This window comes from Erinaceus europaeus, chromosome 4 (assembly GCF_950295315.1).
Source record: "Erinaceus europaeus chromosome 4, mEriEur2.1, whole genome shotgun sequence".
In the NCBI taxonomy this organism is placed as follows: Eukaryota; Metazoa; Chordata; class Mammalia; order Eulipotyphla; family Erinaceidae; genus Erinaceus; species Erinaceus europaeus.
Window position 1 is genome coordinate 27,021,399 of NC_080165.1, and position 27,001 is coordinate 27,048,399.

Here is a 27,001-nt window from a genome sequence, read left to right on the forward strand (position 1 = left end):
TAGGACATAATAGCTGAGAACTTCTCTAGTCTAGACAACATAAAAAACATAAAGGTTCAAGAAGCCCAGAGGGTCCCTGAAACAAACAGAATTAACCTAGACTTAAAGATACCAAGACACATCATATTTAGAATGAAAAGGAATAAGGATAAAGAAAGAATGTGTGAGTTGGGTGGTAGTGCAGCAGGTTAAGTGCACATGGCACAAACCACAAGGACCAGTGTAAGTATCCTGGTTTGAGACCCTGGCTCCCCACTTGCAGGGCAGTAGCTTCACAAGTGGTGAAACAGGTCTGCAGATGTCTATCTTTCTCTCCCCCTCTCTGTCTTCCTCTCCTCTCTCCATTTCTCTCTGTCCTATCCAACAACAACAATAATAACTACAACAATAAAACAACAAGGGCAACAAAAAGGAATAAATACAATAAATATAAAAAAACTAAAAAAAGAAATAATGCAGGTTACAAGCTTTTTGGCCCTCAGACAATAATAATTACTAGATAATTTACTCCCCACCCCCACCACTTTTACAGGAATGCCTAGATGATATGTCAAACTCACACATAAAATAGGTGCATTGGGTTGGTCTATTTGAATGTACCAGCATCATATTTGATGTACCAGCATCATATTTCTTTTAAAAAAATTGAAGGAGGGGGTCAGGCAGTGGTGCACCTGGTTAAGTGCACACATTACAGTGTACAAGGACCCAGGTTCTAGCCCCTGGTGCCCACCTTCATGAGTGGTGAAGCAGAGCTGCAGGTGTATTTCTGCCTTTCTTCCTCTCTGTCTCTCTCTCCCCCCTCAATTGCTCTCTGTCTCTATCCAATAATAAGTAAAAATGGTTTTTATTTCTTTATTGGGGGATTAATGTTTTACATTTGACCATAAATACAACAGTTTGTACATGCATAACAATTCCCAGTTTTCCACATAACAAGTCAATCCCCACTAAGTCCCCTGTCATAAGTAAAAATATATTTTTTTAATCTTTTTATTGGGGGGTCAGGTGGTAGCACAATGGTTAAGCAAACAAAGACTGGAGTAAGGGTTCTGGTTGGAACTCCCGGCTCCCCACCTGTAGGGGAGTTGCTTCACAAGCGGTGAAGCAGGTCTACAGGTGTCTTTCTCTCTGTCTTCCCCTCCTCTCTCCATTTCTCTCTGCACTATCCAATAACTATGACATCAGTAACAACAACAATAATAACCACAACAATGTTAAACAACAAGGGCAACAAAAGTGGGAAAAAAATAGCCTCTAGGAGCAGCAGATTCATGGTGCAGGCACCAAGCCCCAGCAATAACCCTGGAGGCAAAAAAAAAAAAATCTTTTTATTTATTTATTATTGGATAGAGACAAAGAAATTGAGAGGGAAAGGAGGAGAGAGAGAGGGAGAGAGACAGATACCTGCAGCCCTGCTTCACTACTCATGAAATTTTTCCCTGCAGGGGACCAGGGGCTTGAACCCTGTGTTATTTTGCACTGTAATGTGTGGGCTTACCCAGGTGCACCATAGCCTGGCCCTCCTGTTACATAATCTTAGTTACTGTGCCTCAAAGTAATTTATTACAAATGGCAGAAGAAACATTCTACTACATATTTTTAAAAGATTATATATAGGAGGCCAGGCAGTAGTGTACCAGGTTAAGTGCACATAGTATGAAGTGCACAGGCCAGTGCAAGGATCCCAGTTCGAGCCCTTGGCTCCCCACCTGCAAGAGGGTCACTTCACAAGCAGAGGAGCAGGTCTGCAGGTGTCTATCTTTCTCTCCCCCTCTCTGTCTTCCCCTCCTCTCTCCATTTCTCTCTGTCCTATCCAATAACAACAACAACAAAATGGAAAAAAATGGCTGCCAGGAGCAGTGGATTTACCGAGCCCCAGTGATAAACCTGGAGGAAAAAAAATTATATATAAAGGGTGGGGGTAGATAGCATAATAGTTATGCAAAGAGACTCTCATGCCTGAGGCTCCAAAGTCCCAGGTTCAATTCCCATCCTCACCATATACCAGAGCTGAGCAGTGCTCTGGTTAAAAAAAAAGAGCAGATGGAGTAGGTTCAAACAGTGGCACACCTGATTAAGTACATTCCCTTCCTCTTTTTTTTAAAGTTTTTTTAATTTTTATTTTTTTGGTATTATCTATTTATTTACTGGATAGAGACAGCCAGAAATTGAAAGGGAAGGAGGTGGGAGAGAGGAAGGAAGACAGAGAGACACCTAAAGTTCTGCTTCACCGCTTGCAAAGTTTTCCCTCTGAAGGGGGAGACTGGGGGCTCAAACATGGGTCTTGAGCATTGTTAACATGTGCACTCAACCAGGTGCGCCACCATACCACCCCTCTTTCCCTTTCTCTATCTCCCCCTCTCCTTTCAATTTCTCTCTGTCTCTGTCCAATAATAAATAAATTAAAATATTTTTTAAAAGATTATAGAGATAGATAGAGGTAGGTAATCAATTATATAGGGAAAGCAGGCACAAATCTGAATCTTCTGTTTTTTAATATAATTTTAATCCCCCCTCTTTTAAATATTTATTTATTCCCTTTTGTTGCCCTTGTTTTTTTATTGTTGTTGTAATTGCTGTTGTTGGTGGTGGATAAGATGGAGAGAAATGGAGAGAGGAGGGGAAGACAGAGAGGAGGAGAGAAAGATAGACACCTGCAGACCTGCTTCACTGCCTGTGAAGCAAACCCCCTGCAGGTGGGGAGCCAGGAGCTCGAACCAGGATTCTTACGCCAGTCCTTGCACTTTGTGCCACATGCGCTTAACCCACTGTGCTACCACCTGACTCCCCTGAATCTTCTAATCCAAAGAATGCAAAAAAAAAAAAACCCTTCGTTTACATTTTCCTTTATTTTATTCAATATGTAATTAGTTGAATTATGTCTTTACATAATCTGTCTTAAATGCTTATTAGGTTGAGTATGTGAAGACCACAAAGAAGGAATGAACACTCTCTTTACCATTGTTACTGGCATCAGTGTTCTGTGCTTTTGTTTTTCATTCTGTAGGGCTTTACCACTCCAGGTTAATTTTTCCAGATGAGCAAGAGAGAGGGAGAGTGGGAAAGACACCAAGGCACTAAGGCTTTCCCTAGTGAAGTGGGGGGTGGGCTCAAACCTGGGTCTTTTGCATGGCAGACCAGATGCCTTCCCAGGTGAGCCATCTTGCACCTCTCAGCGTACTGCTTCTGGTGGGAGATGCAGGAGCTGCCAGGGCTTGGGGAGGTTCAGGGAGGACACTTCACAGCAATGTCTAAACCTGATGATTTTCCATTGCTATCAACTTCAGGTGAGTCTGGTGTTTTAGGAGGGAACATCATTCTTACCTCTTGGCAAAAAATATTCTTAATTTCATCTAAGGAGTAATTTTTCCAGATATCTTCAGATGAGACAGAACTGGGGAGATACTCCTTTTTGGAATATTTGGTTTGTTGATTTCCCAGTGAATCCTCTATTGAAACAAAATCACTTCAGTTAATTAACACTGCCAAAGGTGCATTTACCTATTGTTTCTTTTACATCACAACCTGTCTGATAAAAATTAATATCTCAATAGACTGAAGATATCATAATGATGTGCTACATGGTGCCAGCAGAATTATTTTTGCCACTAGAGCTACTGTTCTCTCTTCCTCTCTCCTTCCTCCTCTCTCAATTTCTCTCTGTCCTATCCAGTAAAAATAAACAGAGAAAGAAAGAAAGAAGGAAAGATAGAAAGAAAGGCAAGCACCAGGAGCAATGGATTCATAGTGCAGGCACCAAGCCTCAGCAATAACCCTGGAGGCAAAAAAGAAAATCACTCTAGAAAAATTAGATGCAGTATAGAACGTATTTGTCTATGTGCATTTCTCAGTGGGAGTTCAAAGTCAGTAAGTTCCAGAAACTCTGAAGCAGCACAAAGGTAAAGAGTTCTGGCCCTTGAAACAAACCGCCTGGACCCCACTACTGGCTCTACCACTAGTTGTGTGATCTTGAGATTTTTGGTCTATGTGCAAAAGGAAATGGCAGATGGCATCTCTGCCAGAGTAGTTGTGAGGATTAGAAGACATGCTGAATGTATGTCCCTGACACTCAGTCCACAGGCAATATAAATATTAGTTCCACCCTGACTAATAAGACAAAAAATTTTATATCAGGAGACATGGGAAAATAGTATCAATTAGTGAGTTAAACTCAGAAACTACATGATAGAACTCAGAAGCAAGTGAGACTAACATTTCCAGGTTGAGGGTTTTGAACTGATAGGCTGGCAGAGGGGCTGGTGCTGGTGGGGGTGACTCATATTTTCCCACTGCACACCAGTAAGTAGGTCTCTGCATAGAACTTTAGTGTGATGTGGCTTGCAGCTCTCAACTACTATAGCTTTCATTAAGAACACTTGCAGAATGGCTTGCCTCCTGGGGGCCGGGCAGTGGCATAACTGATAAGCACACACATTACCATGCACAAGGACCCAGGCTCAAGGCCCCACTCCCCACTTGCAATAGGAGGGAACACTTAACAAGCCATGAAGCAGGTCGACAGGTGTCTGTATTTCTCTCTTTCTCTCTTCCTCTCTCTCTCTCTCTCTCTATCAAAAAACAAAATAGAAAGTATATAGGAAAAAAAAAGGAAAAAATAGCTACCAGGAGCTATTCATAACCAGCACCAACCCCTAATGATAACCCTGGTAGCAATAAAATAAATAAATAAAATTTAAAAAATACTTTCCTTTTAACTAATGGATTTGCGTTTCAATCATGGAAGTTACAGGATGCATTGCAGAAATAGATGTAAGAATTTATTTTAAGGTGGCCTCTCTGATTGGGGTACAGAAGACAGATTGGAATGGGCCTGTGCTGTAGATGATGCCAAGTAAAAGGCAGTAGTAAGAACTTAAGTTAGTGCTATAAGAACAGGACATACAGAAGAATAATTAGAAACATGTAAAACCAGTAGGACAAAGATTGCAGGTGTTATACCCCTCAAGGAAAACACAGACTGGAGCTTGTGAATACAGAAAAAAAAAAAAAAGACAAGGGCCAGGTGGTAGTACACCTGGTTGAGCACACATGTTACAATGTCCAAGGTCTTAGGTTCAAGCTCCTGATCCCCACCTGCAGGGGGAAAGGTTTCCAAGTGGTGAAGCAGGACTTCAAGTCTTGGTCTCTCTCTCTCTCTCTCTCTCTCTCTCTTTCTCTCTCTTTCTCTATCTATCTTGTCTTTCTCCCTATTTCTCCATTCCCTCTGGATTTCCAACTATCTCTAATAAGTAAATAAAGATAGTAGAAAAATTTTTTTTAAAAAAGACAAAGAGAATAAAGGAGTTCAAGAAAATATAATACAGAAGACAAAGACACTCCAATAAGGACAGACTGTAACACTGAAATTAAAAGTCTGAAAAACTAAACAGAAGATCTTCTCAAAGATAGATGATATTACTAAAAATAGTGAAATGAAAAAAAATTGACTTTGCAGACTGAAAACACTGTTTTGGAAAACTGATGCAGAAGATTCAATGGCAAAACATATTCTGTCTTCACTACAGAAATTAAGGGACAAACCATTTTTTAGGCAATGAGCTAGAAAAAGTCAGTCACTAACAAGGGAAGATAATGGGCCGTTCTCAGTCAAACGACACTGTTAAGGTTCTTGGATGTTCTTAAGAGGAAAAACAAATGAGCAGAAAATATTAAATCCAGCCAAGATGTATGCAGCGTTTCTTTTGCAACTTCAGTTCTTCTGGTAAACTCAAGCAAAAGCTTATATAAGTATAAAGATTTACATAAGATAACATCTGTGTGAACCCGTTACTATCTGACTCTCCTCCCCATATCTCTGTATGCAAAGATGCCAAAAATAACCCCAGTTGGCTATTTCTGGGCAGTAGGATTGCTTTTAACTGCTGACATCATTCCTCTTACTCATCTGCATCAGTGTCCACCTATGAGGTGCAGCAGTGAATAGGAAGAAGCAGTCCAGGAATGCACCTAGCCACTCAGTGCCTGGCGTGGAACAATATTCCTTAGGTGAAGTCAAGTAGTGGTTAGCATATTAGGCATTCAAAATTGTGATGAAAATCCTCTATATGGGGGTAGAGGTGAGCCTTGTGGTCCTAGTGCATAGTGCATGGGGAGATGAAGAATTGTACCCAAGTGTCAACAGCTACACTGTAAACCATTAACCGCCCCTAATAAAATTCAAAAAAAAAAAACTTTATAACCAAGCTTAGGCTCAACACCACTCATTTAAGCTGAAAACCTACTCAAACATGCCCTGCCCCAGGGCTCTTGGGCCAAAATGTCCTAATTCCCTTTGCTGGCATCAGCTCACTGTGGGTTCTGCTCCTGCAAAGGGGGCCCTAGCTCTGCACCAGTCACCCCTCCTCCACCTGTGAATATCCCATGGCATTCTGTTCTCAGCGCACAGGCATTTCAATAGAACACCTTGGAAGTGAATTGTTCAAACCTCAACACCACCATGAACTAGCTGTGCAACTTCAGGAAATTTATCTAGTGCCCCTGAGTCCAAGTTTTCTCATCTGAAAAATGGGTTCACATAAAGCCACTGAGAGCACTAAAAAATTAATATTTATAAAGACTTTACACAGAATACAACAGATGTTCATATTACTATCTATTTACATGATTTATCTTGCCTTCCCTTCTCTGGCATATACAAACACTATAAATATATATGTGCACATACTGAAGACACTTTTTCATTACTGGGCTTCACCACTCTGGGTTGATTTTTCCAGATAAAAAGAGAGAGAGAAACAATTAATCCCCCAATAAAAAAGGGGGAGGGGGAAGGACACTACAGCACCAAAGCTTCCTCCAGTGCAGTGGGGGTGGGCTACAGCTGGGCTTGTGCACATGAAAAATCAGGTACACAGGCCACCCCTTCATCCAGGGCCTAGTCAGGGAATCCTTGAATTCCCATATAGATATGATGGGCCTAGAGCTCTAACAGGTCCCTCTCCCCATCAGCACTGTTCACCTCCATCAGCAACAACATCATAAACCCTCTTGTGGACTTCTGCAAGACCTTGTCCTCAATGTAGAACAACAGTGGTAGAAATTGCCCCACCCTCCAAAGGGAGGCTGCGTCAACATACTCTGCCGCTCGAGGACAACTGGACCCGAAATGAGCGCAGCCTAGAATGAATGTTCCTAGCCATGACCAGGGAATGTGAGCTGAGACCTACAGGGATGCAGAGGTTACACAGCCTCCTATACTAAATATGAAGAGATATGGGCCCTAGGTCACATCAGTGGGGTTTATAGTTAATGGCATTTATATACTTTTCCCATATTTGGGAGCTTCTCTCTGCCCTTATCCAGCTTTCTAGTCCTATTCCGAACTCTGACACAATCTCCCTCAGATAATACCTTTAGCCCATCTGCATTTTAGCTGTTGGGCTCAGGCAAAAATTAGTAAAGGCATGGGACCCTTGGAATATACCTAAAATAGACTTCCTAGATCCTTCTAACATGAAGATTCCAAATTTCATCTCTTTTTCTTTTTCCTCCAGGTTTATCGCTGGGGCTCAGTGCCTGCACTATGAATCCACTGCTCCTGGAGGCTATTTATTGCCCTTGTTGTTTTTATAGTTGCTGTTGTTATTATAATTGTTGTTGCCATTGCTGTAGTTGTTGTCAGATAGGACAGAGAGAAATCAAGAGAGGAGGGGAAGATAGAGAGGGGGAGAAAAAGATAGACACTTGCACACCTCCTTCACTGCTTGTGGGGAGTCGAGGGCTTAAGCGGGGATTCTTTTATTTATTTATAAAATGGAAATATTGACAAGACCATAGGATGAGAGGGGTACAATTCCACACAGTTCCCACCACCAGAACTCCATATCCCATCCCCTCCCTTGATAGTTTTCTTATTCTTTATCCCTCTGGGAGTATGGACCCAGGATCATTATAGGGTGCAGAAGGTGGGAGGTCTGGCTTCTGTAATTGCTTCTCTGCTGAACATGGGTGTTGGCAGATTGATCCATACTCCCAGCCTACCTCTCTCTTTCCCTAGTGGGACAGGGGTCTCGAGACATGGGGCTCCAAGACACATTGGTGGGGTCATCTGCCCAGGGAAGTTAGGTTGGCATCATGGTAGTATCTGGAACTTGGTGGCTGAAAAAGAGTTAAGATATAAAAGCCAAACAAATTGTTGACTAGTCATGAAGCTATAGGCAAGAGTACTGCAGATGAAGATTTGGGGTCTCAGTTTTGGAAAAAGCTAGTGGGTCGATTTTAGGTCTATTCCAAGGGGCCCATGACTTTAATAGTTTTTGCCTGAGCCTGACATCTGATATGCAGGTGGATCCAAGTTATTGTCTGGGGAGATGGTGTCACAGTTGGAAAAAGGACTAGAGAGCTGGATCAGGGAAGAGAGTAGCTCCCAAATATGGAAAAAATATGTAAATATTGTTAAGTGTAAACCCCACTGATTTTATCTGGGGCCCATATTCAGCACAGGAGCCTATGTTACCTCTGAATCCCAGTACATCTGAGCTCACATTCTATGGTCATGGCTAGGAACATTCTAGGCTGCACTAATTTCAGGACCCATATTCCTCAAGCGGTAGGTAGAGTATGTTGTCCAACCTCCCTTCAGAGAATGGAACAGTCCCTACCATTGTTGATTCACACTGAGGGCAAGGTCCTATAGGAGCAAAATGGGTCCATTTTATTGTTCCTGATGGAGATGACCTGTGACAGTGGCAAGAGGGATCTTTTAGAGATCTAGGCCTATCATGTCTGTGTGGGAATCTCAGGACTTTCTGACTAGGGCCCCAGATGATAGGGTGGACTGGTAGTGACTAAAGAGTCATCATTAAAGTGTGCCATTCTCTTGCCCTTATTCAGCTTTTGTAGTCCTTACTTTGTCTGACAAGGTTAGCTTTGGAGTAATTGAGGGAAGTGTAATGGGAGGTAGGTGAGGAGGTCTAAGTAGGACTAAGTAGAGACTATTTGATTAGGTACTTTATGGTGTCTTTTTAGGTCTTTCTAGTTGCTTGCTGCATTTATTGACTCACTGCAAACTATTGTGCACTTTAGCTTTAAGGTAAATATTTTCCCCTAATTTATGGATACATGTATATGTGCCCTATCTCATGGGCCCTGGTCTATATCTAGGTTTTGAGGTTTTGTTAAGAAGTGCACCACCTGAACTGGAATTAAGGAGTTCTATGAGCTAGGAAAGGTCTCACCAGAGTAATGAAGCGAAAGGGTTGACATTCCACGCGTGATGTCTCTGACGTCTCTGACACAGTCCTAAGTAAAAGATGCTGATGTGGCACTGGTTGCATTGATTAGGCTGGGATGAGCAGTATCAGTTGGTATAAATTGAGAGAAGCATGTAGGAAAGTGAGCCCCACCCTAGAGGTTAAAGGACTGGGAGAAATATGGGCTTTATAGAGAAAGGGGAAGGTTCCTACTGTCTTAGGTTTTTTTTTAATTTTTATTATTTTTATTTATTTATTGGATAGAGACAGCAAGAAATTGAGAAGGAAGAGGTGAGAGAGAGAGGGAGAGTGACAGAGACACCTGAAACACTGCTTCTCCATTTACAAAGTTCTTCCCCTGCAGGTGGGGGTGGGGGGCTTGAACCTGGGTCCTTGCACATTGTGATATATGCACTCAACCAGGTGCTCTACCACCTGGTCCCTCTCTTAGGGTTTAAGAAGGCAACAGATAGTTATTGCTATAGCCGAATTATTTGACAACTGGGTTAACTTTGTAAATCCCATTGTTAGGATTTGCTGGATCATACTAGACCTCGCCATAATTTGTGTTCTTTTATGCTATTTATATATAGCTGTATCTTATAAAGTAATGCCACCTTCCATGTGCGCTTAACCCAGTGTGCTACCACCCAGCCCCCCAAATTTCATCTCTTATACTTTTACCTTTAGGTCCCTGATTATTAAACAAATTGTTCTGCTCTATATCTTAATGCTTTTTGGCCACCAAGCTGCAGATGCTACCATGATGCCAACCTGACTACCCTGGGCAGATAACCGCACCAGTGTGTCCTGGAACCTCACCTCCCCAGAGCCCTACCCCACTAGAGAAAAACAGAAATAGGCTGGGAGTATGGATCAACCTGCTAACAGCTATGCACAGCAGAGAAGCAATTACAGAAGCTAGACCTTTCACCTTCTGCACTCCATAAAGATCTTTGTTTAGCCCACACTCCCAGAGGGATAAAGAATAGGGAACTTCCAATGAAGAGGAGGGGATATGAAACTCTGGTGGTGGGAACTGTATGAAATTGTACCCCTCTTATACCACAATCTTGTCAATCACTATTAAATCACTAATAAAATAAATAAATAAAAATAAATCAAGCAAGTAAACTATCAAGGTAAGTTATATTTTGCCAGCATACAGACGGGATGCATTGGATCGACCTTCTCGTGGTGCATCCTGTGAGTACCCATTCATTGGGGAAACTGACGATCCTTCCTAGCCGACTGAATCCACATGGATCCCAGTCACTTTCAAAGCCATTGACTGGCTACGGAAGAAGGGCAAACGCTAGAAGAAGAAGAAGAAGAAGAAGAAGAAGAAGAAGAAGAAGAAGAAGAAGAAGAAGAAGAAGAAGAAGCATACAGACACAGACACACATACGCGTGCGCACACACACACACACACACACACACACACACAAACTTTAAAGACATTGTACTTCGTTTGACTTACTCCCCAGCGAATGACTAAGTACTGTAGGGACTTGGATACAAACTACTGAAACATAAGGAGTGAAAGAGATCTTGTAATATCATCTTGTCTTTTAATACCTAAAAACTGGGACACATCAAAGAGATACAATGAAGATCTGCTTTGTGGAATTAAACTGAAACTAGTAACAACCCACACTGAGCAAGCCAGACACAGGTAGCAGAGGCATGAAACAGCTTGTTTCATTTGATCAGAGACCTGGAAGAGGACATCTCCAACCACAGACACTACATTTATCCCCAAAGAACAGGGCCCTCTCCAGAACTCTCAAGAATTCTCCAGTAGGTCAACAATGCTAGCCACTGTGTGGGTGAGGCTGGAACAGACACTACCAGCACAAAGACCAGTGTTCATTCTCATAAGGCTAGATGACTGTGTGAGCTGACTGTGCAGGTCTTATAGAAATGGATCAACTACTTGACTATTTTCCCCCTTTCTATTACAATTTTTCTCATCATCAAAGTAATACAATACACATTCATTGTCAAAAACTGTTTAAAACATAGAAGCAGCAGAAAGAACAAAACAACACCCAAAGCCATAGCACTTAAAGACAGTCTGTATTTTGGAATCTCTTTCCAGTTATTTACTTATTTTCCATGCCATCATTAAGTCAGTAGAAATCCTTATTTCACTATGTGGAGATGTTAATCCTACTAGATATTTATGTTATTCTTACAGATAATGATGCCATGATAATCTCTGTGGATAATGTATTTTCCATATTTACAAGCTATTTCTTTAGGTCAGATTCAAAGAAGAGGAATTACCATGCCAAAGGATACTGAAACCTCTACCCATATGCTGTAAAAAAAAATACTTACCTTGATTTTCTAAATAATATCTAAGGTTCAAAGCAGTATTTGTACTGAGGTCCTTCATAAAAGCATTGTAATTCACTGCAGCATCTTTATCAATGTTGTAGTGTTTTGCAAACCTGAAATAGAAATAGTCTCTAGTAACCAGAATGTATGATAGAGAGAATCTAAAATGAAGTTGAGTCCATTATAAAGGCATCCTTTGTATTTGGGTTGACCTTCATTTTAATGTGTGTTTCTGACTACAATTGGAATTAAAAAGTGAATCCTAGTAAAAATTACTGTGAGACACATACTTGAAGCCATCACTTTACTTAGCTTACTGAAGGATGCATGGAGATTAGCAAGGCCCAGGGACAGAAATGCCCCTGCCTGCCACAACTAAGGGGTCTTCTCCCTTCCCTGGCAGGAGTAGGAATCAGGGGACTTAAATTATACAAGAGCATTTCCCCACCAAGGAGGCAAAAGAAGAGCCCACTAGTTAATAACTGAGGGGTGTGGATCTGGGTTGCGAATCTGTTAGCATAAAACTTCTATAATCACTGACATTTACAGCTTGTTGGAAGTGAAGAACACAGCCCCTCTTCTTGATCAAATATCTCACTTTACAGGGAGGAAATGAGGCCCACAGGAGGTATGTGGGGTTGAAAACAGTGAACAGCAAAAAGTCAAAGCTTTTTTTTTTAAGCATGCTATGGGTGTGTGTGTGTGTGTGTGTGTGTGTGTGTGTGTGTGTGTGTGTGTGCTTAAACACTTAACCACTGCCAATCCCTAAAATAAATATTGAGATATTCTTTTAAAAAGATAAATAGGACATTTGGGTTGTTTTTCTTTGTAAAATGGATTTTCTATTCTTCAAATCTGCCACTTGATAAATGGTTTTTTAGATAATCTCTGCATTATTACATTTGTAAAAAAAAATTGACAGTTTTTAAATGTTTGGTTATATTATCTCCATATGTGTGGTTTCTATAATTATCTTATTTCATGCTGCTTTCTAAAAATTCAGTAATTATCACTTTAAGTATTTGTTATTTTTGCTTTCCAAATTTAACAGAGTAATGCCATGTATTCACTGCAAATACATACCTTTTTTCCCACTTTGATGAATCTTGCTATTGTTCTAATAAGAAAAATTATCTTGAGATCTGATAGCTGCCAGATGTTAACACTGAGGACTCCCTAAATAGCTCCCTCTTTCACTGACCCACTCTGTCTTCTGAAAACGGGCTTCGAGCTCAACAACCCATATGGCAGCACCAAGATCGATCCCCTTTGATTCGTCTACCTGTCAAAGGCATTGGCTATTCTGTTACTCCAGAAAAATGCTGGCATGCATATAGAGGCTTGCCACCAGTATTCTTGTTTTCTGCCAAAACCCAACATTCCCTCAAGCTGGTATACGTTCATAAAGCATCCTCCTCTTCTCCTGTCCAGTCCACCCATATTCACAAGGCCTGCCACTAACTCATTCAGGACAGACACACAGAATCTTGTGCTTGACTATAGCTCCTACACATGACATTTCAAAACAAAAGCCTCAGTCCTGCCCAAGAATGCAATGGTTCAGAGTTTTGTTTTATTTTTTGTTTGTTTTTTTCTTACAAGATAAAAAACATGGGAAGCTGTCGTATGCTTTACATTGGTTTGTTCTAACCCTCCCCTGCCAAGAGAATTGGATTAGTCCAGTTAATTTGGCGGGCCTGCTTGGCCCCGCCCCAAGGAACCCCGGGAGAGGGTTCCTGAGTTCGAGAGTGCCAGAGTTAGCCAGAGTTCCTGAGTTTGAGAGTTTCAGGGTTACAGAGTAAGAGAGAGTTCCAGTGTGCCAGAGTTTCAGAGGGCTCTCAAGTACGAGAGTTTCAGAGTTCCAGAGTTGGAGAGTTGGAGAGTGGGAGAGAGTGCTTGCACTGCTGCAAAGAGACAGCAGAGTTCTGTTTGGTGATCAGTTTGGTTTAGTTTATGAATCGTTGTTCCTGAATAAAGAAATACAGCTTCCCTGCCCAGCCGTTGTCTCCGCATCTCTGTTCACCACCGCGAAGCAAGCCAGCCGGCAAGAGCCTCCGGAATTTTAACAACAGGAAGCAGCAACGACTGAGATGCAGCTATCAAGGTTGTTGTCACAGGTTCTGAGGACATGTCTACAGAGACCTACAGCTGACTGCGTGAGTCAGAAAGACTGAGATTAGGAGCCAAGGAAATGATGCTACTTACCGCCCAAACCTCTCCAATACAACCACTGGGAGCCACTCAGGGAACAGGCAGACCTCTAACGAAACTTTTTGTTTTTGCAGATCTGCTCATAGATTATTTCCTCTGCATGTGAAAAATCGTGGTCTGCAGGGCAATGGAGGGAGGGTAGTGGCATAGGAAGAACAAAGCCCAGTGGGTCTTAGGGACAGTCTGATTAATTACAATCCTTGGTAGTCATTCCCCACCCCTCTTTCCTCTGTGCACACAGGCAGGACAGCATTACATGGCCTAAAGAAAGCTCCTGCAGCTTTAAGCTTCTAGCCATTGTGAAATGGGCACCTACTATGTGTTAGACATTCCATGTACATTACATGGAATGTTCACAACACCCCCACAATGGGGTATCCTAGGTTCTGTTTGCTTAGAAGACAGCCTTAGGGAGGAGCTTCCCAACACTTTTTCAGTGGGGAGGGCAGAGCAAATTTGACCCCCCTCCCCAATCATGCCCCACTTCAAAGCCTGGGTCCACCCTTACCACACAGAGCCCCAAAGGCTGGTATGAAACAGAAAGCTGTTAGATCAAAGAAAGGATTCAAAAAATGCATGGTGCTTCCTACTTAGAAAGTAAAAGGCAAAGTTAATACAGAAGCTGCTTCTCAAGGAAAGAGTATGTTCTTGAGCTTCAATAAGAAAAGCATTAAAGCAACTGAAGAAACGGTCTGCTTTGATGGGCTACAGCTCTACACTAAGGGGAAGCAACTCTATTATGCTAAGTTTCTCAAGCCTTATCGTGAAAGCAGTATTGTTTTTGAGGCTTAAAGAAAAAAATCTCAAATAAAAATTTGTGGGTTTCTTTATTATTCAATACTTATGAGATGGGGAAACAGACAGTAACATTTTTTATAGATTTACTAGGTTGAAGACTGCAGTGCCAAACACAAGGTTTATTGTCAAATAAAGCACTGTTTTGTTTTTTGATTGCCTGTTTTAGAAGAGTGTTGCTTCTGTTCTATAATTGTGTGCACAAAATTATTTAATTTGTTTTGTTTGGATCTTATTCTGGACACTTTCCCAGCCGGAAAGATGTAAAAATTAAAACATCTATTATGTCTTTTATATTCTAGGGTGGGTTATAAAGAGGATTAGAAAAGAAGGATGTACTCAGAAAACAAGGAAATTCCTTCTTTTTTAAGGTCTCCTGACTTTTCATAGTCTGCAGTGCCCATGACAATGTCACACTCCCTCTAGACTTCCTTACTACGGGAATAAGTCCCTCTACACCAAACAGAAATCACATTGATTTACAATAGTACATAAGGATATATGACTTATAGTCACTGCAGTAATGTGAAACTCATAGGCGAAGTATGAAATAATAAGGTTTGGGAGTTGTGTTAATGACCCTAAGGATATTTAGAAAAGTGGGAAAGGGGAGGTTATCTTTTAGCTGCAAACTCTATAAATTAAGTTAAATATGCGCCACCTTCCAATGGCTTCCATTCAAAACTCAAGTGCCCACAGAAGCCAAGTGCCTGGCTTCTTCTAAATGATCTGGAGTTCATTAGAGGCTTCCACACGCTGCCCTCCAGTGAGGAGCAGGTGGCCGAGGCTTTCAAACACCATGACGCAGAGCTCGACATGTGGTTATTCACTATCCCCTGCCATCCTCAGTGAAAGCCGTCCTCAAAAGAAAACTAACTATCCTCCATTTGATTAGGCTGGCGAGCCAACAGGGAGGACAACGACCAATAAATAAACCCTTACATTGTTTATGTTCCTCCTGCCCTCCAAAGCTTTGAGTCCAAGTCAGCTGTGAGCTGGAAGCTCACGTGGGGGGGAGGGGAGTTGGGGAGGGAAGGAGTGGGTGCAGGGATGGTGCCAAGCAAGCAAAGAGAGATAACAGGTGGGTTAAGTGCAGGTGGCGCAAAGCACAAGGACCGGCATAAGGATCCTGGTTCGAACCCCGGCTCCCCACCTGCAGGGGAGTCGCTTCACAAGCGGTGAAGCAGGTCTGCAGGTGTCTAGCTTTCTCTCCTCCTCTCTGTCTTCCCCTCCTCTCTCCATTTCTCTCTGTCCTATCCAACAACGACAACAACAATAATAACTACAACAATAAAACAACAAGGGCAACAAAAGGGAATAAATAAATAAAATAAATATTTAAAAAAAGAGAGAGAGAGAGATGACAGGTGGTAGGAGATGGGTTCCAGTCCACGAGTCACACAACTCTCGCCTGGGGGTACTTAAGAATTCGAAGCATTGGGAGTTGGGCGGTAGCGCAGCGGGTTAAGCGCATGTGGTACGAAGCGCAACGACTGGAGTAAGGATCCCAGTTCGAGCCCCCAGCTCCCCACCTACAGGGGAGTCACTTCACAGGCAGTAAAGCAGGTCTGCAGGTGTCTATCTTTCTCTCCCCCTCTCTGTCTTCCCCTCTGTTGGTATCTTCTAATTCTGCTTTTAAAACCCCCTTCTGTTTCATTTGGTTTAAATCCCCCCTGCTTAACACTGCATTCTATTTACATAACCACTGCCGTCTATTTACATAAATCACTTTTACATTTACATAAAGCACCACCTTCCCTCCAGGGCATTGGTGGTTTAGTGGTAGAATTCTCACCTGCTCCACCCCCTCTCCTTGTCACACCCTGATCCTCTCCTTGTCACACCCTGATTTTCACCAGTCACTTTTCTCTCCACCCTCTCTGCGTCACATCCTGTTCACACCCTACTTGGGAAGTATATATAAAGACAACATTGTTCGTTTTAGTTAGTTGTTAGTTTAGTCTAGCTTGGTATAGATTGTGCTGCGTCCTACATGAATAAAGAGATACTGCGTACAGCTCAACGATGAGTCCCTGGTCGTCTGTCTCCCGTCAGTGAAGCTCAGCCCGACACCCCTCCTCTCTCCATTTCTCTCTGCCCTATCTAACAATGACAACAACAATAAAAACAACAACGCAACAAAAGGGAAATTAAATAATTTAAAAAAAAAAAAGTTAAAAAAAAAAGAATTTGAAGCCTTAGCTCTCACTTCTGAGAATTCATGCTGAGCTTCAAGAACCTGGGGAGATGCTCTTTGAGTGCCCCTTTGAAAGTCAATTGAGACAGTAGGGAGGACAAAGCCTGAAGCCGAGGGACCAATAGGTGCCATTTGGTGCCAAGTTCTCCTGAGCATGCTCACTCCACCTCTGCCCACTTACTTTTTGTATTCTTCATCTTTCATCTTCATGCAGAAGATATCCAGGATCCTCCTCAGATCGCCTTCTTGAATCAGGCCAGTCTTGTTAACATCAATGAGCTTGAAGGCTTTGGTAACCATTTTAATGTTTTTGAAAAGCTGTGTATAAAAGCGATTTAGGAGAAGTCAAAGGATGCCGTGCTGAAAACCAGAATGGTAATGGAAGAACAGGGAAGTTTTAAAATGCTTCTTATAAAATAAAATGTTTTCAAAGACTTACCGTCTAGGTACTGCAAAATGACATGTCTGTGAGAAAAGGGAACACTTCGCATTTATTGAATGTTTTCAAGGCAATTTTCTTTGTAAATGGCCTCAGCACATTAAAAAAAAAAAAACCTCTTTCTGATGTAAAGCAATAAGTCTCATGCACAATTCATTCCTTTTTAAAGCCACATGAAATATATAATTTTTTTTGTTAATTGACCCTTAAAAACTACAGTTCTAGCATACTGGTACCTGTAGAATTTTTATTTTTCATAACTGTATGCAAACTATTTTTACTAGAAATTGAAAAATACGAACTTCTTAAAATATATTACAGATATTGCACCAAAGTAAAGGACTCTGGGGGGGGGGGAGATTTTAGGTCTGGTTCATGATGATAGAGAAAGACTTAAACTGGGGGTGAGAGTGTTTGGTAGAAAACTGAGAATCCTACACATGTACCAACAACTCTATCTACTGTAAATCATTAATCCCCCTAATAAAAATACATAAGAAATACATATAACAGAAAAGTTTTCAAGTAACCCTTCCCAAATTCAGCAAATACATGTTTACTGAGCACACAAACATGAAAGGCATTTGGATAGTCCCATAGAGGCACCCGGAGAATTAAACTGTGACTTGATTTTTAAGCTTCTTATTTAGAGAGGAGACACACCCAGTCTCATAACTAACTTTCCCAGTTCACATGAATGAAGTACTATTTCCCGGTTCTATGAGGTCAAGGGAAACTGTGAGGATTACCCAACAGCACCCTGACAGATGATGAAACTCAGGCCAGTCCTTTAGCTACTGTTGTTCCCCCGAAGGAAGACCAGACCCAGAAGCAGGCAGTTAGCAAAGCTGGTCAAGGGAAACCAGAAACGAGTGGCCAGAATACCTCAATCTAGGAAGTTCCCTGCAAAGGTGCCCCTGAGTCAGAAGGGTGTCTGGGAGCAAGAGTGGGGCCTCAGAGACATGATAGGAAGGCAGGAGGGAGACACAGGATGGTCCTGTGGATGGCAAGGGTCATCACTGTACAGTTGGGTCCTAGGTCTGGTTCTGTCACCCCTATTCTGGACAGCTAGGGGCATTCACTCCAGCACTGCGTGGAACAAGGCACCTCCAGGAAGGAGTCGAGGGAGTGGATGGGCATTTTCTCTGCTGGCTCCCATCATTCTAGGCTGACTGAGATCCATCTGTGCTCCAAGGAGGCCCCTCTTGGCCCTCCTGCAGTGTTGTTATTCACCTTGAGAACTACCAAGTTGACAGAAAGAGAGCCTCCCCCTTCCCCTTCCTTTTTCTCCCTCCCTCTCTTCTGTCACTCGTCCCTCTCCCCTCCCTTCCTCCTTAATGCTGCACCTTCAGTCCTCAGTCTCTTTGCTTCCATAACCAGATATAATCCCCTGGGGTCCAGTCATGTGCTTTTCAGGCCAGTCTGTGACTCTCTGCTGGCCTCTTCTCCAAGCTCAACTCAGGGTTTCATCTGTCTAGTTGACATGAACCTTAACAGCCTAACAGCACCCCAAGTTTGCACCACTTCACCTGCTGCAAGGAATACCCCTTCCTAGCTCCCTTTTTCTCACACCCCATAGTCTACGAAGGGTCTAGAGTCCTCTCCTCTTAAAAACAGTGCCAGAGGGAGTTGGCAGTAGCGCAGCAGGTTAAGCACACATGGTGCTAAGTGCAAGAACCGGCATAAGGATCCTGATTCGAGCACCCGGCTCGGCTCCCCACCTGCAGGGAAATCGCTTCACAGGCAGTGAAGGAGGTCTGCAGGTGTCTTTCTCTCCCCCTCTATGTCTTCCCCTCCTCTCTCCATTTCTCTTTGTTCTACGATGACATCAACAACAATAATAATAACTAAAAAATCAAGGACAAAAGTGAATAAATATTTAAAAAAACAATGCCAGATTCCAACCTCTCTGGGCCCTGTGCCTCCTCCCTGCATATGAATGAAAGAGGCTCCCCTCACAGTTTAATCGCAACAGAGCACCACACACAGTCCTCTGCTCTGAGACCAGTTCTCCAGCAAAGGCTCCCGGAGCAGGTGTGTGAGTGGGGACCCCAGCCCCCTGCCTTGTATCTTCAAAGGCTTTCTCCTCAGCTCAGGTCTGGCTTCTCTCTGTCGTCTGTGCCTCCCTCCAAGTCTGGCTCTAAGGGTTCCCTGGGATCTGAAACAGCACTCACATACTCAACATTACAGCACATGAGTGAACCCACCCTTCTTTTCACCTGATTGAGAAAAAGATACCACCACCACCCTTGGAAGCCTTGGGGTCTGCAAACACACCCTCCTCAGGGCCCAGCATGAAAATAATACAATTCCAGGTGGCTTCAAAGAACAATGGTTACGATAACCAGACAACTGCACAAATCTTAACTGAAAGTGGTGTGTAAAGCCCAGGGCTAGATGCTGCTACATATGATTACAGCTGGAGAAGAGCGGCAGACCCATGAGATGGACCCACAACGGGAGGGCCTGGAGAGGAAGAGCTAGACTGGCACACACGCCCACCCTCAGCTCTGTCCCTGTGTGGAGAAGAACGGGGCACTGGTCATGAAGAACACTGGTTCCCATGACCTGATAAAAAATCACAGCTTCCTCTGCTGCTGAGGCCCGATCCACTTCTCCTAAAGAAAAGGAGGCCAGGAGGCGATGCGCTTTTTTAAAACCCAAAGCACCCCATATGGATCTTGCGCATGCAGAGCCGGGAAGCAGCAGATCTGGCACCAAGCTCACACCCACCAGAGGTATGTCTCCAAGTTTCTTATCATTTGTCAGACTGGAGTTTGGCAAGATATGAATCGAGCTGCAGATGGTGAAGCTTATCAAAGGCAATAGAGTTAGGGCCGCCGTGTACAAGACTAGTCCCATCTGTGAGGAGAGAGAAAGAAATGGTACAGAGGGGTGGGGGGGGGGGTCACGTGGCAGCTCACCCCTGCCTTGTTCCTAGCTCCTTGCTCCTTGGGGAAGGGAGCCAAGGAAAAGTGGGCTGGAGGGTTGTGAAAAAGAGAGGAGAGGGAGGGGGAGGGGGAGGAGAGGGGAGGGAGAGGGGGAGGGGAGGGGAGAGGGGGAGGGGGAGGGGTAGGGGAGGGGGAGGGGGAGGGGAGGGGAGGGGAGAGGGGGAGGGAAGGGGGGAGGAGAGGGGAGGGGAGAGGGGGAGGGGAGAGGGAGAGGGAAGCCTTCCCACTGCAGGCACCCTGACCCGCCTTCACACACCCCTGCTTCTACAAAGAGAGGGGTGAATCCAGGGAGAAAGAACTGGCTAACAAATGAGAGGGACCATGGCCTCTTCTTTCCTCCTGCCCACCCAGCATGCAGCTCAGCAAGGGAGTCATAGTCACTGCCCAGGGGTCTGCCTGGAGGAGGTGCTCCCCTGCCCATGGTGTCAAGGCCTGGGGAGGCCAGGCTGTGTTCCAGGCATGGCAAACTCTTGCCCACTGCCACCCCACTCACCACCACTTCTGTGTACCTGCTGGCTGAGAAGGCTTCTTTTATTTTTAACTGGCTGGAGGACATTCTGTGACATGTGAGAGTTATGTGAATTTCAAATCCAGCCTTGGCTGTAAATGTGACTGGGGCCCAGCCAAGCCCACTCCTTACATAGTCCCCAGGCTGTTTCCCTGACACAGGCAGACTGGAGTAGGTGGACAGGACGTCTGGCCCATAGAGATAAAAATATCGATTCCCTCTCCAGAAGGAGCCCACCACCCTTGCTCTACTCTCACCTTCCCCCCAACTCATATCTGCTTGTCTGATGTATGTGTGTGTGTTGGGGGCAGTGCACGGGCACAAAAGGAAGCGCCAAGGGCTTAAAAAGAAAAGGACAGGGGCTAGGCAGTGGCACAGCAGGTTAAGTGCACATGGTGCGAAGCGCAAGGACTGGTAAAAGAATCGTGGTTTGAGCCCCCGGCTCCCCACCTGCAGGGAGATCACTTCACAGGCGGTGAAGCAGGTCTTCAGGTGTCTTTCTCTCCTCTGTCTTCCGGTCCTCTCTCGATTTCTCACTGTCTTATCCAACAACAACAACAGCAATAACAACAACAATAAACAACAAGGGCAACAAAAGGGAAATAAAAAGCCTCCTTGAGCACTGGATTTGTAGTGCAGGCACAGAGTCCCAGCGATAACACTGGAGGCAAAAAAAAGAAAGAAAAAAAAACCCACAAGAAAAGGACAGAGCAGAGAAGCAATTACAGAAGCCAGACCTTCCACCTTCTGCATCCCATAAGGGAATTCTGGTCCATACTCCCAGAGGGATAAAGGATAGGGAAGTTTCTCATGGAGGGGATGGGACATGGAACTCTGCTAGTGGGAACTGTATGGAATTATACCCCGGTTATCTTACAATCTTGTTAATAATTATTAAGTCAGTAATAAAAAGAAAAGAAGACCAGCAAAGGAGCTGATCAGGACTTTAAACACGTGGAGCCAGAGACCAGGCCTGAAGCTCTTGGATGCTGCCATGATCTCTCCCCAGATCTCCTCCCTACACCTTGCACCACACTCAGCCTTGGGCCCACGCCAGGCAGCCCAGGTCCAACCACCAGCTGCTTCTCCTGCACCCTGATCTCTGTGTCACCACTGTACCCCAGAACCCACTGTCCCCAAGTTCCCATAGTACCCCAAAGCCCACTGCAACCAGATCCCCACTGTGCCCGGATTCCCACCACACTGGAGAACCCACCTCACTCAGGCAGCCATGACACCCATGCCCCAGGCAGCACTGTGGAACCCAGAAGCAGGGCAGGAGCTGGCCCTTGGGACCTTCAAGCTGAGTGGTGGTGGGCTGACTGAGCAATCCAGGGAAGGGTCAGAAAACACTAGATTCTTCCCTGGGAGGGCAAGGCTTGGGGAAGTAAGCTTAAAAATTCTGAATGTGACTCCATAAACTAGAACTCATCCAGTGAGCATTTCAAGAAAAGAAATAAGCTCTACTTCATGTGGGAGTGGAGTGAAAGGGGGTGGTGCTGACTGAAAAAGAGCCACAGGGGCAACAGGAATTCACAGAAGGGGGACTCACAAGTGTTACTATAAGAATAAAATATACCTATATTAGATATCAGGCTCAGGCAAAAACTAGTAGTCATGGGCCCCTTGGAATAGACCTAAAATAGACCCACTAGTTTTTTCCAAAACTGAGACCCCAAATCTTCATCTGCAGTACCCTTGCCTATAGCTTCATGACTAGTCAACAATTTGTTTGGCTTTTATATCTTAACTCTTTTTCAGCCACCAAGTTCCAGATACTACCATGATGCCAACCTAACTTCCCTGGGCAGATGACCCCACCAATGTGTCTTGGAGCCCCATGTCTCGAGACCCCTGTCCCACTAGGGAAAGAGAGAGGTAGGCTGGGAGTATGGATCAATCTGCCAACACCCATGTTCAGCAGAGAAGCAATTACAGAAGCCAGACCTCCCACCTTCTGCACCCTATAATGATCCTGGGTCCATACTCCCAGAGGGATAAAGAATAAGAAAACTATCAAGGGAGGGGATGGGATATGGAGTTCTGGTGGTGGGAACTGTATGGAATTGTACCCCTCTCATCCTATGGTCTTGTCAATATTTCCATTTTATAAATAATTTTTTAAATGCTAAAGTACAAAAAAAAGAGATAAAATAGATAAAGGTAGGATCAGAGAATAGGGAGAAGTCCCATCCAGGCTTGGTGACATCACCCACTGAGAATCACACACTGCTCTGGACTGCAGTGACCCCTCTCCCTCCCCCTCTCCACTCCTCCTTCCCTCTCAATTTCTCCTTTTATCTATCTAAAATAAATTAATTTTAAAAATATATGTTGGGAGTTGGGAGGTAGGAGGTAGCACATATGGTGCAAAGTGTAAGGACCTGCATAAGGATTCTGGTTCGAGCCCCCAACTCCCCATTTGCAGGGGAGTCGCTTCACAGGTGGTAAAGCAGGACTGCAAGTGTCTGTCTTTCTCTCCCCCTCTCTGTCTTCACCTTCTCTCTCCATTTCTCTCTGTCCTATCTAACAACAATAACAACAATAATAACTACAACAACAATAAAAAACAACAAAGGCAACAAAAGGGAAAATAAATAAATAAATATATATATATATGTTAAAAAAAGAGAGAAAGTCTTTGCAAAGAAAGAAGGTCTTAAATGGAGAGGCATTCCGAGCCCTAAATAGGGGCTGAATAAATAAAAAATCTGATGAGTTAATGAGTGGATAAATGGACAGATTAATGAATATGAATGAAAGAATTGGTGGATGGGTAGGTAAAGAGATGAGTGATGAACTGAGGGATGGGCAGATGACTGGATAAACTGATGGAAGGATAGATGGTGGGCACTGAATGGACGGATGGATGGATGCATGGATGGATGCATGGATGGATGGACAGATGGATGGATGCATGGATGGATGCATGGATGGATGGATGGATGATGTATAAACAGGTATTGGAGAGATGACGGCTATATGATAGATGAATAGATGAGGGAGGGAGAGGATGAAGGAAGGAGCCATGGATGCATGGCTAGGGAACTTGCACCATTCATGGAGAAGCTTTCAGAAGCTAATTAGGGACATCCTAATCACAGATCAGAAAATGCAGGAATTGTAGATGGACATCTCGTAGCCTAGTGGGTCGGCCTAGTGCCCTGCTCTGCAGCTACCTGGGGAAAGAAACTGAGAACTGGACAAAAACAGCAGATGAAGAGAGACCCCAGAAAGAAGCCTGCCTACAAGCTGGTGCTTGTAAATTCTCATGGGCTAAACAGAGACCAGGGAAGGTAGAGAGTTTGAGCTGTCCTGTCCCCAGGGGCTACACATCAGGAAAGAGGACCCTCGACGCCTAAGGGATGAAGCATGTCCAGGGAGTGGCACAGGGAAGAATCTGTTACCCTCTGAGGTTTCAAGTTCAGTCCCTGTCCTTGCATGTGCCACTGATGCTCTGTTTCTATCACCTTTCTCATTAATAAATAAACAAAATCTTAAATACACACACACCATAAGGGGAGTGATGCCAGAGTTCACCCTCCTCACCACAGATGATGTACTCAGAGATCGCCAAAGCACTGTTCTAGTAACTCCCCAAGCTGCCCATCGAGTGCCAGTGAAGGGAGAAAAAGAGAAACAGTCTCCTTTTCCTTGCCTCTTAAATAGATCTGAACAAAGTGGGAGATTCCGGGAAGGAAGCCTAAGGAGGAAGTAGAGGGAGCCTGAAGGGGCACTCAGGTCCTCCAACTGACAGAGAGAGGCGAGGAGCAAGGCCAGTTGAACAGGCTCTGACCCGGACCTTTACAAATGGCCTGGGGGGCTGGCCTGCTATGGACCTGAGAGGGACAGGAGGCTGGAACATCCACCTGAGACATCCTTCAGGGACCAAAAAGAACAAGAAAAAATGAAGAAGATTTGCTAACGCCAGCTTGGGAACAGTGAGAAGAGGAAAAAAAAATCAAACCGCTTCATATTTGTACCCCACTGAGTTCAGATGGTTCAATAAACTGCTAGCAGTGGATGCTATTATTACGCTAGAGTTCTTTGTTTAAAAGTCTTTTTATAGCACTCTGAGCTCCAAGAAGGAAAGCTGTGAGCCCAAATAAATAAGACCACCCAGGCTTTAAAGGGAGGTAACAAAACATGCAATGCTTCCTCCCTGAAGCCCAGCATCCTTACTCCAGCAGCAAATCCATCCCCGATGGAGGTTTGGCTCTGCTGAGGCTTTTTTCCAAGAAAGGTGAAGCTTGCCCACCCACCTGGGGGGCAGTCTAGAGTTGCTCAGACCTTAGAGGTGGAGCTTACTTACTCGTGGTCAGCAGTTTTCTGTTTGGTTCCTTATCAAGAACCACTAACTGGCCTCATTTTAGCAGAGGGGGTTGGCAGGAATGACCTACCATCCCAGTACCTATGAGCTGAGCCCAGAAGGGAGGAAGCTTGTAGGGCCCCCCAAGTCTGGGCTCTTCAGCAGAACAGAAGGTAAGCACTGACTGCTGTCTGTCTGGCACCTTTCTGTCACCAGTGACACTCTTTTCACATTGAAGAAGTGAAGAAGGAAAAAAAAGTGAAATGAAGCCATGATGAAGGATTTCTCTTACAATAAACACATCAATGCTCATTTTCCTTATTATTCTACTTTTGGCGATTTTGTATAAAATCTTTAATTAAAGTTTTTCTTTGAAATTGTCATTATCAACCCAAAAGAAGGGGGGGAGAAAAGAACAACACAGCTGTGCAGATATGAAACGCTATTCAGGGCTAAATGAACTGGAACGAAATAAGTAGCTTGACTGTTATGTTCTTAGTTTTGGCTCTGTATTCTCAATAGCACAGTCTAACTTGTCACTTTATATCGATTCCATCTGTTTACACTCTGCAGAGTATTGGCTTCCCACCGTGAACATTTCCTATTTACCAGCTGGTTAAGATGAGCCAAACCAGATAGGAAAAAATTAGATGACATTCAGAGCCTCATAAACACAAACTTTCAATTTGGGGACATGTGGGAGGAGCATTGCTCACTTTTAACAAAGGCTTGGCCTCCATGCCTTCAGGGGCACAACTCTCTCTCTGTCTATCTCTCTCTCTCCTGAAGGCAGAGAACAATCTCTATATTTATTGAAATGTGCAGACCTTTTCTGTACCAAAAACTGGACTAGCTTCCATAAAAAGAAACCTAATCAAGATCCACAAAAGCAGAGGAGAGGTAGCTGACTATAAAAGAATCAAAGCCATGGTGGGGAAGTCATTATAGTTCCTCCAAGCGGGGGTGGGGGGGGGGGTGGGGGGGGGGGAAGACTTACATTTGTTTTAGGCTTTCTTTAAACGCATGGTGAAAAGGGAGACTTGCTGTTCTATATGCCACAGGCCATGTAACCTTGCCTTACCTCTGATTTTCATTGTTTGAAAGTTCACCCACTACATACAACTTAAAGATTTCTCATGTGGAATTCTCACTAGCCATTGAGCTTTTATCAAAGCTCTGAAAGGAAGCCCCAAATCTAAATATTTAAGCCTTTTATTTATTTTTATTATTTTTTTAAATTTTTTAAAGATTTTTCCTTTATTTATTAATTATTGTAGAGATACAGAGAAATTGAGAGGGGAGGGAGACAGAGAGGGAGAGAGGCAAACACCTGCACCCTGCTTCACTACTTGTGAAGCTTTCCCCCTGCAGATGGAGATCAGGGGCTAGAATCTGGGATCCTGCACACCGTAATGTGTGTGCTTAACCAGGTGTGCCACCACCTGGCCCCAACTTAGGACTTTTATAAGGGCGCCAAATCTAGATGAAATATTTTCTTCTCCTCTTTCTTGCCTAGCCCACACTCATAGGAAGGAGCACCATCAACAAGCCATCAACACTAGAGTCTGTGGCCCCAGTTTGCTCTGGGGACAGGCACACAGGAACACTGTTGTATTTGTCATACATCAAAGTTGCTCGACAAAGGCAGGATGATGCTGCTGTGAGAGGCCAGTGATTCCTAAGACTTGGCCATTCAAAAAGCACCCCACCTAGCTAGTCTTCCATCAAACGCGCCCACGACAACAGTACTCACGCCATTGCTTCGATATCCTCCTTCTCACAGACTAACATCCTTTCTTTTCAATTTTTTCTTTTTCTTTTCTTTTTGCCTCCAGGGTTATTACACCGGCTTAGTTCTGGCACTACAAACCCACTACTCCTGGTGGCCATTTGTTAGATAGGACAGAAAAATTTGGGGAAAGGGGAGTAGAGAGGGAGAAAGACACCTGCAAAACTGCTTCACCACTTGTGAAGCTTCCACCTGCAGGTAGGGAGTGGGGACTTGAATCCAGGTCCTCGTGCTTAGTACTATG

The 27,001-nt window shown here is 43.9% G+C and overlaps 1 protein-coding gene across 2 annotated transcripts in view; it reads right to left on the reverse strand.

Moving 5' to 3' along the window:
- The window catches only part of EFCAB6 (EF-hand calcium binding domain 6), a 259,282-nt gene that overhangs the window by 192,131 nt on the left and 40,150 nt on the right, over nucleotides 1–27,001 (reverse strand). Inside the window, exons 8-10 of one of the 2 annotated variants that reach the window (XM_060189120.1) lie at nucleotides 16,943–17,079; nucleotides 11,559–11,671; nucleotides 3,328–3,452 (exon numbers count right to left, since the gene is read on the reverse strand). In XM_060189120.1, the coding sequence (XP_060045103.1) occupies nucleotides 3,328–3,452; nucleotides 11,559–11,671; nucleotides 16,943–17,079 (375 nt within the window). Of the gene's footprint in view, nucleotides 1–3,327; nucleotides 3,453–11,558; nucleotides 11,672–13,763; nucleotides 13,985–16,942; nucleotides 17,080–27,001 lie in introns of those variants that run through there. The other variant, XM_060189121.1, reaches the window with a different exon arrangement.